This window comes from Pectinophora gossypiella, chromosome 15 (genome assembly GCF_024362695.1).
Source record: "Pectinophora gossypiella chromosome 15, ilPecGoss1.1, whole genome shotgun sequence".
Lineage (NCBI taxonomy): Eukaryota > Metazoa > Arthropoda > Insecta > Lepidoptera > Gelechiidae > Pectinophora > Pectinophora gossypiella.
Genome location: NC_065418.1, coordinates 7,443,762 through 7,457,566, shown reverse-complemented (window position 1 = coordinate 7,457,566; position 13,805 = coordinate 7,443,762). Strand labels below are relative to the sequence as shown.

Genomic DNA, 13,805 nt, shown 5'->3' with positions numbered 1-13,805 from the left:
CAAATAGAACACAATAGTTCTGGTAATCCTTACACGTCCATAGTTAAAGGGGAAGATTTGTGACTAAGATTTGGAACAAAATAAACTTGGCGCGTGGTAACTCTCAAAGGATTAAGAAATTACGAACTTTTATCGCACATAGTTGCCGTTGGTGTTGTGTTTGTACATCGCATACCTGACTGGCTTGGTATCAAACAGCGAACAAATGAGTCCACAGATTAATCATTCAAGATTTTTTATTTCCAAGTCATTTGTATTTGATTAATGACACTATTTTGTACCTGAATAAAGCTAATAAATTGGAAACCAAATAAATTGAAAATTTTATGGCAAAAACGAAATATTGTTTTTGTATACTACTAATTCCAAAACGTTTTATTATGCTATAAAATGACCGTTTTATTTTACATAAAGATACACAATTTATCGCCGTTGTTTTCTCCGTGACAGAATATGTGTGTCTGTCACATATAAACATAATTTCCTTATAAATTGAGGTTATTAATTTATTCAGAAGAAATATTTTGAGTGTATATTATAATTCACGTTATCCTGATGTTAAGATTTCTCAATGGGAAATTAGTAGCTCTTGATTGCAATTTTATTGGATGCTTAAATTAATAACATAATCGTGGAGAATAGTAGGTAATATAGAAGCAAATACTTGGAATGTTGACCGCAACTACTTAACGTACAGAGCCAGTTTTCTTGTTGGAAATGCGAGCTATTGTCTCCGGTGAGATATAAAATACCGATATGACCCTACGTCTTGGTAAGAAATATTCAAGGGATACGGCCCACACTTTTAATAGCGGTTACATCATTTCCACACAATGAGAGCGCCGTCCACACCCATTCTCTGTCCGTATGATTTGAAATTATAGCACCGTTTTATTTGCTCTCGGCGCATTTATATGCGGTCTCCAAGCCGCACAATGTGCCACAATATTATATGTTAAGGCACCTACATACATAACGCGCGGTCGTCGGTCGCCGGTCGCGGCCGCCTGCGCGCTAAGTGTCGCATATGTGCTGCAACGCCAGCTCGTGTGGGAGGTAGAATGAAGCAGTAATTTAATCCTTGATTGTGTTCCCATTTAATTTATTCGCCGCATGATCAAATTTGGTGCGTGCTTGTGACCATTCGTATCATGGGATGTGGCAGCTTGATTTAATTCAACGTGTGCGTTTCTACTTTTGAACTAAAACGGGCGAAGTTGCACGTTTCTGAATGATCACTTTACCGAGAACGGTTCACAATTAAATATTTTTTTATGATACAATTTAAAATTCACAGTTAAGCAGTTTACGAGTATCGTCATTTTTCAAGATAATTGCTTTATGAACGGTTTAATTTACATAGGTAGGCTAATGAAAATATTTTCAAATACATTTCTTGAATAATTTCAAAAGTTTATATTTTAATTTATGACAGCGGAACGTACTAATCAACGTTAACGCTGCTTTTATCCCTTAACTTACATTATCCTGTTGTTGGAGATTTTAGAGCGAAGCAATATAATAATTTAAAAATAGTTTAAGGACTATAGTCTCGTATCATAATTACAGGCGGCCCGTCAGAGCGCCAATGGTTATAAAAAGTTAATGATGCTATAATATAACATCAATAAAGTAAATTGGCAGGATGCGTTCCATAATAAGTAAATGGGTCAACACTTATCTGAGTTTACGTTTTAAAAAGCCGTTTATTATTTTATTAAGCCTATGTAAAACAGTTTTTTGTACAATATTTCTTGCTTAGTGCTTGAAAATTAATTTTATTGTGTATCATTTTGCGATCACAGTCAAAGCTTAATGAATTCACATTCACGATTCCGGATAACTCGATGAAATTTTATAGTCTGGTTCCAAAGTCAAGATAAAATTGTTGGTATCTGTCAAACGACGGCAAAAACTCAAACAAAGAAATGGCTGGAAATAATATACGTCGCGGCTCTACTGGTAATAAACTTGAGCTATACGAGACCATATTTCATGAAAAATTCATATCATGGTCCGGGACCTAATGATGTCGATGCCATCTTTTATTGCGAACTCGACGTATTTTCATTAATCGTTTATTATGAGTTCAGATGATACGGTCGTGACACGTCAGTCGTTTTCGTATTAGCTACGCATCGACTTTTCAGTTCAGAATTACTTTATGTTGTATTAAAATAATTCTTTTAGAAATTATAATTTTCCTTGTCATTTATTGTTAGCATCACAAAGATTTACTTTGTGTGAATAAAAAAATGACACTATTATACTTAGTAAACTAGTTTAAAAAACACTGATAATAATTATTATGTTCTTCAATTTTGACTTCTGTTATTTATGAACAATGAATTCTATTCTTAACTCAAATAATCATAAATAACATTGTAAATTCGACAATTTACACAAATACGGTTCGATTTTATTAGGTCTCTCCGTTTCCAATAACCCACTTTCTTCTATGAACTCGGACGGAACTGAAATTCAATTTCTTGTCCTTCTACTAAATGTATTTCCGTAATACAGTTGACTTTAAACCAAATGAAATAAAAAGAAAGTAACTACATGAAGCACATTTATTTAGTGGAAAAGATTACTTACCTACTACTAGAAAGAGTTCAGGTGAAAGTAATAAAGTATGGTTATAAATTTTGTCTACGGCCTTAATAGCTAAAGCTAAAGCACTTAAAATTAAGTATATTTTGATGGTTTTTAAAGTTCTAGGTGTCTTCTTTTTGTGAGTTTTCATATAAAATTGTTATGTGATATTTATAAAATTCCTTTGCATGCCCATTTTGATCATTACCCGCTTCGTGCACACCGTCTTATTTCTTGTCCCGGTTTCCAGTCCGCGGTCTCTGTTCTCCCAAGAAAATTACATTTTTTCTTCGCCATTTGGCGCGCTAGCTTAGATTGTATTTTATCTTTATGCGAAATCATAATTCATGCTGTTTTTGCTCCTTACTCCCAAGGAGGTTGTTAGGTGTTTAATGTTTTCGCTTCCCTCTCTATCTGTTACATGTAAATGTCGCACTCACCATTGTTTATTGTTGTCGATAAGATGGCAATTTTTGATAGCGTTTAATTGATGGAAATTGTGCTCGCTTTCTGGTAGCTGTTCAGGTACCCCTATCTTTGTTGTGCTTTTATTTCAGCAACATTCTATCCCAACGGTGAAATAAAACGGAAACGCAAACATAATTTCTTATTGCTCGCTTATCTTATTTATATACAAAGAGGTGTAATGCTGCATCAGTGTGAAGAAGCGTAATAGAACCGGTAAAAAGTTGTTTACATATCATATTTCGTAAACTTCGTAGCATTTATTTTGTACGTGCCAGCAGTTGACCCCCAAGAGCGCTGCTCGCTACCCACAAAACAAAATGATAAATGAAGATCATCGGTAGTTACCCGTTACATAAACGCTGATGGATTGATTGTAAACGACCATGTGTGTGCGCATCGATCGATTAGTTCCTGTTCAGGCGCTGCCGCAGGCCTGACTTATGGACGATTATCTTTAATGGATTTTGTAAACTCTTAAGTATTGGTATGCCAGGTCCTGGGGTCTCCAAAAAAATCTGACGAACCCCAATTATCTATTCAGGTTAATATAAAACTTAGAATAATAACTCTGAAGGTACGCGTTATAGCGTTTATCAGTTTTTTCTACTTCCTATAATCGAAAACGTTCATCGACCTTCCGTAAGTCGAATCGCTACTTCAAAGTTGGAAATCCATTTTCTCTTTCACTTTCTATTCAATAGGATCTGAAGTCAAATACGAAAGATTAATTAAATAATATTCAATAAGCGTTGTTTGATTAACAAAAGGGTAATCTGCGGCGGCATCTAACACAAATACGAGGCCACTCGACGGGCTATGTTTTCAATCACCGTCATTCATCATTATTCACTCACTTCCCTTTGCAGTTGCCGAAGTACCAACGTTCACCCGTTTTGTTTTGTTTAACTTTCATATTTCAACTTCGAGACGAACTGTGCGATACAATACTCCTAATAATTGGATTGGTTATGTTCTTTGTAGTAGTAATAGGAATGGCGAAAGTTGATGAAAAAAATTAAGACTGTTTTCGGTGAAATAAATGTCACGAAGTCTTTCCATTAGTCTAGATTACAGTAGCGTTTTAAGAAAAGTATTTCCTTCTTTCTGCGGCGTGATTACTTAGCTTTCAGCGTATATTGAAAGAGTAATGCTGTATTGTACTATAACATTGGCATTGGAGTATTACGTCTACGGTTTTTTGTTGTCATTAGTTGAAGTGAAGTAACGCATCTAAGTCGTCGTATCGCGGTCGGGAAAAAAAATAAATTGTGTGAAAAATTACGATGATTACATGTAATAACGGGTGGACGCCGGAGCGTTTGATGGCCTCTGCCAGAGATTGGCATCATTAGCCGCAATGATAGTGACCTAAAAGAGTAATTTTGTTTTCTTTGCTACTCTTTGTTTATGTTACCTGCTTTCTAAAGCATTATAGTTCATTGTAGGCATTAGTACTGCGGATTGGCGATCTACCAATGTAAGTTCGTATAAGGTAGTTGGAGTTTTTGCGTACTTTATATTAAAACGTTTATAACATAACATAACATAACATAACAAATACTTTATTGCACAAACAGGAAAAAACAAAATACAAAACAAAAGAGAAATAGAATTAGTACAATAGGCGGCCTTATTGTTATAATTGTTTATATATATATAAAAGTAGTAATCTACAGGGTTGGGTTAATATGACAAGTAATTAAATTCATATTTTACCTTGCGTGTGTTTTAAATTACATTAAAACAGTATGATATACTACCCGTTGGCGTGGGATTAACTTTTAATAAATGTATAGTGTCAATAATCTATGTGCACGAAGTAATTTTTCCCGTCCCAACGCGAGAAGAGTAAACATATTAAACATTTATAATTACTCATTGTATTGACAAATGCTTCAATATTATGTCTGGTTTCTGGTTAATAATTTCATTGTAATAATTATTATGTTTATTTGCTTAATAAAATTGCAAGCCGCATTTTTTTCTCGACATCGTTCGTGAGTAGTCAATTATATCAACAACGAGTCTTAAAGACATTTCTCTGCAAGCAAAGAACATGAAAAATAACAAGTTAATGTATCATCATTATAGGCATTTTCTTGTTTTTTCTGCCTTGAGGAAAATAAGTAATAATGTATTTATTTTGCTAAAAATGAGTAAGTAAATGTTCAGGAAACCTTTAAGGTACCTATAGGTACATTAATATGACCCGATTGTAGGTCGATGTCAGATAATTGCGTTCGAATATGAGCTTTATCGAAAAATGCCAATGACAAACCTTTGACATTTGAGCAAGCCTTCTTTTGTTGCCTTGAGGCACGCTGGTAATGCAATATTTATTGCAATAAGTACCCAGTTAAATACATACTGATGGAATAACTTATGGCAATATTTATTATTTTATCGTAATAATTATACCTACTTCTGAACCAATAACAATTAGGTAGTTTAAAATATATCAAAATGCCAATCGAGATTCGAATTTCAAGCATTTAAATTTTGTTGATTCATAAAGTATTTCAATATATTATGAAATACTACTACGCAATAATATTACCTGATAGAATAATATTTAGGCCCAACAGCAATATATTTCGACAATACTATTCAATTGGAAGTCCAGATTACATTTCAAAAACTTGAAACATATTGAAATATGTCAGTACCAAAGAATAGCTTTCTCGATTTAACTAAAAGCCTAAGTACATTTTGACAGAGCTAAAAATAAGCCACACATGAATACGTAAGTAAATGTCACATGGAATATTTAACACAGTGAGCGTTATTGAAATGCCAGTAGCATAAAAACTTCGATATTTTGAGGTACGCATTACTTTGATTTGCCAAAAGTAATGGAACATTTATTTCAAGATCACGTTTTTAGTTATTAGAGTGTACATTGTTTAAAAAGATACGTTTAAATATTGGCCTTATTGGATGAAATATTAAAAAAATAGAGTCCCGATCAAACGTATCAGTGGACTAGATTTACATTTAGTGGAATGAAAATCAAATGTATTCACCGTTGATTATGAAACAGTCACACAATATTTTAAAGAGACAGTAAATTAACATGCACCCTGTTCGAATTCAATGTCAGGAAAAATATTCAAAAAACAGTGAGCTTTATCGAAATGCGCCAATGACACAGAATCATTTGACATTTGAGCCAGCTGTTGCCGCGTCAACTCTGAGAAAGAGAAGCCCCATTGGCATATCAGGCAATTAAAACCACCGCTCTCGGACGGTAAGCAGACGCCTGTCACTTTTATCAAATACATTAAACTGGTTACTCGATTCGAACATTTATTTTCTTCGTCGTTTTTTCGTTTGGGCATAAAACCCTCTCTGAGTGGAGATAACGAGTAATGTATTGGTGCTCCGACGAATAATTAAACGTACCTTTTTTATATTCGACCTCGGTTAGGCGAGTGCAATGTAAAGGCGTTAATTAAGGGTAGCTTTTTGATGTTATTGTTACGAATTGGATATATATTTTTTGGAATATAAAAGTAGAGCTCTCTCTCCGAAGTTTTATTTTTTGTGTGTGTGAAATTGATATTCGGTTTATTTTCGACCTATGTCCCTTTTAAATCGACTTTGCTGTAAAAAAAGTACGTATTTATATTTGTGTTATTAGGTAGATTGTTAATCTAATCACGATTGTATTAAATGTACCTGTTTTGCATCGTATGATCACAGTATCAAAGAGAACTCTCAGAACTATGTGAGATAACCCATTTTTCCAGTTTAGCTTTAGTCTCACTGCAGAACCATTAATATGTAATTATATTTGTTTCAATGAATAGCATTAGAATTTACAAGTTATAACAGGACATTAAAGATATATTTAATATATTATTTACAAGTACTGTTCTCAAAAATCATAGAGGAAACGGCTAAGTGCTTTATAATACACTACACTAGTGCTTTATACTTACATGAAACAAAGAACGAATATAATATCTTCCACTAAGATACTTACGCCACTGTACTTATTGTTTATAACAATATAAAATTGATTTATAATAAGGGCAATGATGCATAAGTTACCTTTATTATAAGTAAATGTTTCGGTCAAGTGTAACGTTGATTTACAAAACACAAACGTTAAATAAGTTCATCTGAATATTTAGATATTACGTATATCTAATATGTATGAGAAATAAAAAAACAAAACTTGTATTTTTAAATTGAGATCGAATTCTGCCGTGTAAGATAAATTTCTCAAAATTGATATCTTATAAAATAAATTAAATAATCTTGTTCATATTTCGAATTTGCTTGTAACGAAATTATTAACTACAACAATCTGACCTGTGACTTATAGCATATCAATTTGATTCGACTTGTAAGTTTTCAAGTTCATAATGTTTTGACTGACATTTTGTTTGTTTGTTCGCAGTTTGCTCCAACGCGGCCCAATGGGGAGTCTTCATGTTTGCAAGGTCCCGACTGTTTTATGGTGAGTAACATATTTGATTTGTTCATGAAGATTGACTGGTAAATGAAATCTTTGACCCCGATTATGCAAGCTTTATTTTTAGAGTTTTCAAACTCTTTTACTTTTCTTTAAATGACCGGACGAATAAATTTAATTGTGGCTTAGTATTTTTTTATAACCATTTATTGCAAGGGTTTCTTTTCCCTCTATAAAATAGGCTGTTATTACAATGGTGCCTATATTAAGGAGATAATAAAAGCTTGGTAATATTAGATTATAAACCATGCACAGTACAATTAAAACGTAGCCATTAACCTTCTTGAGGCCGGCTTGCATGATCTCGCATTGTAAAATTCTACCTCGGACTGTGCTGATAGTAAAAAGCAATGGATGCCATAAAATTTTATTCCATTAGAATTCAATAATGAATTTAAGAGTCCAAGTCTATAATGGCTTCTATTTGCAAAAATATCCTAATGAGGACTAACGGGTAAGTAAATAACAATATAAAGTACTTATTATGTTATTTCACTCTAAAATAATGGTAGGCTATAGCTTCTAAATGGTGGTTTCATTGTAAATTTTCACTTCGTTGCGCAATATGGTTAGTAAAACATTAGTCTTTCAATAGATTTCAATGTAGCTATTGAAGTGAAACCTACAAAGTACAGCGTAGCGTATGAAAAGCTGGGACTAGTGAAACCAATTCCCTTCAAAAGAATGGCCACGGCATTTTTTCAATATCAGTAATTAATAACTGTTGGTTCGTTCTTATAATTATTACAGCGCCAAACGAGCGTCAAGTTAACGTCAACTTGGACTAATGAGTGTTTAGAATGACAAATGCTATGTTCGAGTTAGCTGCAGGGAAATTTGGTTGGATCGTTTCTACGCCCATTTTTCACGCCGTTCCGTCTTATTTATGAAAGTTGCTAGGAATTTTCTGTTCAGTTCAACCGGGTGGAAAATTTTGATAGGAAATGAGATTTGGAGTTGGTACTTGAATAAAAGTTAATCTTGGAAAGAAAACCTTACCTTTACACATGATCTACACACTAAACCTAATTAATTTGGAACACAATGACAAATGACCATATCTTCATACATAAATTACTGTTCTTTACTGACGATTTCGAAAACTAGAGTATTAAAATAATGCTCGATTCGACGAGCATCACAATTTTAACTGTAGTCCGTTATGCTATAATGACCCACTCTGTAATAAATCAAGTCGTTCAAATTACTGGTCTAATTATGACAAGTTATGGATATTATTTTGATTGACACGGAATTCTAATCTTGTATTATTGTTGCAGTGTTGGGAAAACTGTGAGCTGCTCCAGTCGAACTATCAAGTTTGGGGTGCAGTGTGTGACGAGAAAGACATTTGCGTAAGTCGTCTTTACTTAAAAAGTAATAAAGTTTACTTTGAAGAGTTCAGAGCTAAGTCGGAAATTTCTTTGCAGTTCCCTGGCTGTAAAGTCGCGTGTGAATTCCATTCAGAGGCAGCGCGAGCGGCGCAAACTCAGCCTGTCATCCACACAAAGGGAGAAGGAGTGATGCGGGTGAGTGGGGCACTCGCACGCTGGCCGCCCCCCGCGCCCCGCGCCGCCACCCGTCCAGCGCCTCTCGTCTACGTCGTCATGCGCCGCGCTGCCGAAGGTCCATGGCGACAAATCATACAAACTCAAGCTCTAGCAACCAGAGTACCTCCCAACAACGAAGGTGCCCTTCTACGCGTCCTAGTCGTCGACCCGCAAGGCCTCGTCACTATCTACAGCCCAGATGAAACCTGGGTAGCCCACGACACTAACACTTCCAACCATGACGAGCATAAGTGGACCTTGAAAGAGATATCACTCATTCATCAAAAAGTTCTCGTCATCGGTGAAATCGCTTGGGAGCCGAGAATAGCTCGCGGCGTTTACCTCGTTACCTGGGAAGTCGATGGTGGAGGTCTGAAGGGAAATCTTTTCACAGACTCCACTCGTGTTACTTTATCGCTGTGGCCTGATACTATCTATCACATTCAAGTGGAGTTGGTCTCTCGTACCCCTGGCGTTGACAACGAGAGGTCAGAAACAATGACGATTGACACGAGTCGAGCTCAGCGTGTGTCGACTGAAAGTGTCCAAGATGTACAAGTGAGTGAAGGCGACCGTCTTATGTCAGTTTTAGTAAGCTCGATGCGAGGGGAACGTGTGCCCGAACGTGTCCCAGATTCAGAATTAGTTCTGGGCTGTCTATCAGCTATGATTGCGTTTGGACTAGCTGTGATGGCTGCTATTGTATGGAGGCGCAGGCGGCGAGGCACGTTTCCTGGCACCAATGTATACGTTGGATCATCTTCTGTTCTCAAGAGGAAGTTAGTGGAAGACTTTGCTCCAGCAGCACATTGTTTCCAGCCTGTATTGGCTCCAGCTACCCCAACTAATGAGACCGCGTCGCGTGACGTCGTCGTGTGACGTCACAGCTTCGATATGCTGTCCGTAGATGACCGCGCCTTCAGTTCCTAAACATATATATGGACGAACTATTCGCTAATATAAACAGTGTTGGTGTGTAACTGGTCGAGTGTCGTTTGTGATACTATAAGAGTAAGTGAATATTCCCGGACATGTGTAATCGAAGGAACATTTCAAATTTAGTGTTTGTTTTGTGATTTAAGTTATTCCAATAAACTCTATGGAACTTAATGTAAAGCTGTTGTAATAAAATTACCTTAACATTGTGAATTTTTGTATGTAGAGTTAGGCGATTGTAAATTGAAAAAATATACACTTATAAATATATTTATGAATCACAGTAAGGTTAACACCAGAAATATTAGTAATGTAAATATGTTAAGAAAAAATTTGTAAAAGGTAATTTTCTAAAATAATGGATGGATTTGTATGGCTTGTAAATATGGAACTGAAATAAGTGTATTTACTCGTTGATTCAATGTTGGACGTTTTTCTTTCATCTCTTTGGAGAATTTCGGATATACGAAGCCATGTTTTATAAACTTATCAATACATATAATATTTTTACAACTAGTCCATTATATCGTTTACTTAAACATGGTGGTAAGATTATATTTTACTATGATACAAAATAAATGAGGGGCTGCTGCTTAATCGACGTTTGATTTGAGATTATAATTGTAATGTTCTTTAGAATTAAGACTGTAGGACTAACAACATTTATTAAATCAAATAAAGGAAACGCAGTAGCTCGCTCTAGTAAATAAACAATGTCTTCTTCAGCAATAAATACTTGTACGTACTTGTAAATATTTGAAGCATCTATTGTAAAGACAACAGAGGAAATTATATTTTCTTGAACATAAAAAGACAAGATTAATACTAGGATATGTATTTGCGTTCGATGTTTGAGGTAACAAAATTATAAAGCTGTCTACAGATAGATATGTATGGTACTCCTTGTTGCTAAGAGAGCTGTACAACAGAAACAAAAGAAAATAACGGTCCTAATTTTTTTGCTGATTACTTACATATGCTGTTATATCCTCCTTAGTAGGTATTCTAGCCTCCATGAGAACCATACCTGTGTAACGTTCTTGGCAAGCTAGATGGTAGTTCAGATTTTTGAATAACTATGTTGTAATTACCTGATTACCTACGATAAATCACGATGTAGTCATATTTGTTTAAAGTTGATGTTAGCTTTAAACATTGTACTTAAATAATTTTAGTTCGTCTCGTAGTGGAAAGACATAAAAAGGCCAAAATTACTTTTGTGCTAGAAACAAAAATATTTTGGGTTTTTGATGACCAAAATCTGAGTAGCGTGTAAGTTAGGAGCTTAATTGAATATTATTTATTTTTGTGATTAATTTCGTACCTTCACTCGACTTTGTAAATAATGGGTTACTTGCTATAAATGATGGAGCTGAACTTTAAAAAGTATAAATAAATATGTCTGCCAAATTAAAAGTTGTTTAATTTTTTTATTTAAAGAAAGCCTTTAACATAACTGATTCTGTTTTATACTTATGAGTCAGTTGTATCTAGATGATAAAGAAACGAAAGGGTATAAGAAGTAAATAACTTTGTAATTTATGTAATTTACAACGTGTGGAAGGAATGACGCCTAACGAACAGTCCTGACACCTCAGGCGAGATGGCTTAGCTTTTTCGTCACATTCCTCACGTTGCACCGGGCGGCGTGTTGCTGTGTCTGACAATTATTGTTTTTATTAAACAAACCTTTAGTTTAATCCGTGGAGAACAATTTCTATGCCCAATTTGATCGTACTTTTGTTCTTTTCGAAATTGGCCTTCAATTCTTCAGCATCAAATTTTTGAGCCGGTTTAACTTGGTTCCAAATATCGCATGAATGGACATCACTGCGATAACTTCGTAGAAATCCTTTGAGTAAATATTAAGCATACAGATTTGAGCATTGCTTATAAAGGATACCGTTGGTCGAGCCGTCATTTGGCCCTGTCCCGGATAAAACGGTGCCATTGTGTAGGGATTAACGTCAAACGAACTTGTTGTCAAACGCCTGATCAAACAAAAAGATTTGCGCGTCACAGGGTTCCTAAACCCTTCATTTCTATCATTGCTGTCAACCCGAGCGTACAAGCTTAAATACTTAAACAGAACCTTTTAAAATAACAGTCGTTGCTGATAAAATTCCGCTATAAAAACTAATTTTTTGTAACAAAAAGCTGCCGGCGACAACTTTGAAAGAACTAATCATGATTTGGGGCCCATCTTTTTAAAAGTCAATTATCAAGTTTTCGGTTTCATTAAATTGAGAAATCCATTAAGCTAATCTCTAAGTTGGAAGCCACCAACGTGACAATTATGAAAAGGTTACTCTGGCATGCAAATGCTGGACCGTCTTAATGTAAATTACTTTTAAATGGAACAGAAGTAACTTGGAATAAGATGATAAGTATAGGGAGACAAAATAGATGACTGTATTTGTCTATTCTCCATAAATCACTTACCTACAGATAAGATATGGGCATTCTGTTTTTCACATCATTAGAGTTGCAACTTTATATTCTGTCGTACCTATTAATGCGACGTTTATGATGCAACTTCCAGTTTCCTCATTAATTTTCATCAAGGAACATTCTGTTTCGGAATCTATGATTATGGGAACATACGGCCATTTATTTTAGTTACCCATTTTATTCTTGGCCCGCGGTTCTAGTATAAAGCATAGGCTCATAAATAACAGGAAAATAGAAGGTGAACGCTTCCACGAGTATCCTTTTGGGAGCGGCCAAAGCATTCTTTTAAGATTTATTACTGAAGTTGAGCACATTACTTATTCCTTATGTGCCTTCCAATCCGATAGTCCCTAAATGTAGACGTTTTTTCCTTTGATTTTCTTGCATTTTATGAGATAAATAAATTATTACAGCAAAATCATGTAACATATCTTTATCATAAATGAATTAAGTTAGGTACTTAATTTATTATTTTTGTATGTTTGCCTGAGAAATTGGAAAGGTAAGCATAACCAAATACATACATATTGATAGAAATTCGATTGGCGAGATCCATGCGTTGTTATACGGAATAATAATATAATACATTCCTCCATAATAAGGAAACATATTCCATGAAAGAGGTTACAGAGTACTAGCATGTTCCATCAGTATTCTGAGAAATAACACCGTTATATTATTTATCTCCTTTTTGAATTTGGAAGAGGAAGCTTCGTAAAAATATTAAAATGTGTGTGGAGGTAACAAGGTAACCAGATGTACAGAGTATTTTCTTGCAATACTTATAATATTGACATTGACATTGCAGGCGTTAATCACCTGATAGTCCGAAAAAGTAAGATGATTCCGCGCTTCGATGGAAACAAACGGTGGGGTAATGTATCCTACATTATCACCAGTCAGCAGTGAAGCAGCAAAGTCCGTATGCTCCATACCTCCTCCGGTCAATTTAAAGAAGGCCTTTACCCAGCTGTAGGATGTCTATAGGCTGTTTATGTAGGTACATCTTCACTGAAAACAGAAGTAATAATTTATCACGGATTAGAAATTCAAAAGTATAAAATTATGCAGCGTAGAGTAAAATCGTGTCACTTACAGAGATTAAATGAGAATCTGAAATGTATTCCTTGAAATGGATGAGAATGAACGTAATTTTAATACTTAATAAGTAAATATAATTAACTTGCATTGCCTTATTCACGAAACTGTCAGTTTCTACCTTCTGAATAACACGTGGAGGTACAATGTAGGTAATGAAAGATTAGATTCCAAATATGCAAATGTGTCTAAGTATCTAGAAATTAATTTAGCCGCAGCGCCGGAAA

General features: G+C 34.8%; 1 protein-coding gene across 1 annotated transcript in view; it reads left to right on the top strand.

Annotated features, from left to right (window-relative positions):
- The window catches only part of LOC126373032 (uncharacterized), a 40,597-nt gene extending 29,152 nt beyond the window's left edge, over positions 1–11,445 (top strand). Inside the window, exons 2-4 of the mRNA XM_050018988.1 lie at positions 7,469–7,528; positions 8,824–8,898; positions 8,974–11,445. Coding sequence (XP_049874945.1) covers positions 7,469–7,528; positions 8,824–8,898; positions 8,974–9,972 — 1,134 coding nt within the window. The 3' untranslated portion in view covers positions 9,973–11,445. The remainder of the gene's footprint in view (positions 1–7,468; positions 7,529–8,823; positions 8,899–8,973) is intronic.
- The last annotated feature ends 2,360 nt before the right edge of the window (positions 11,446–13,805 follow it).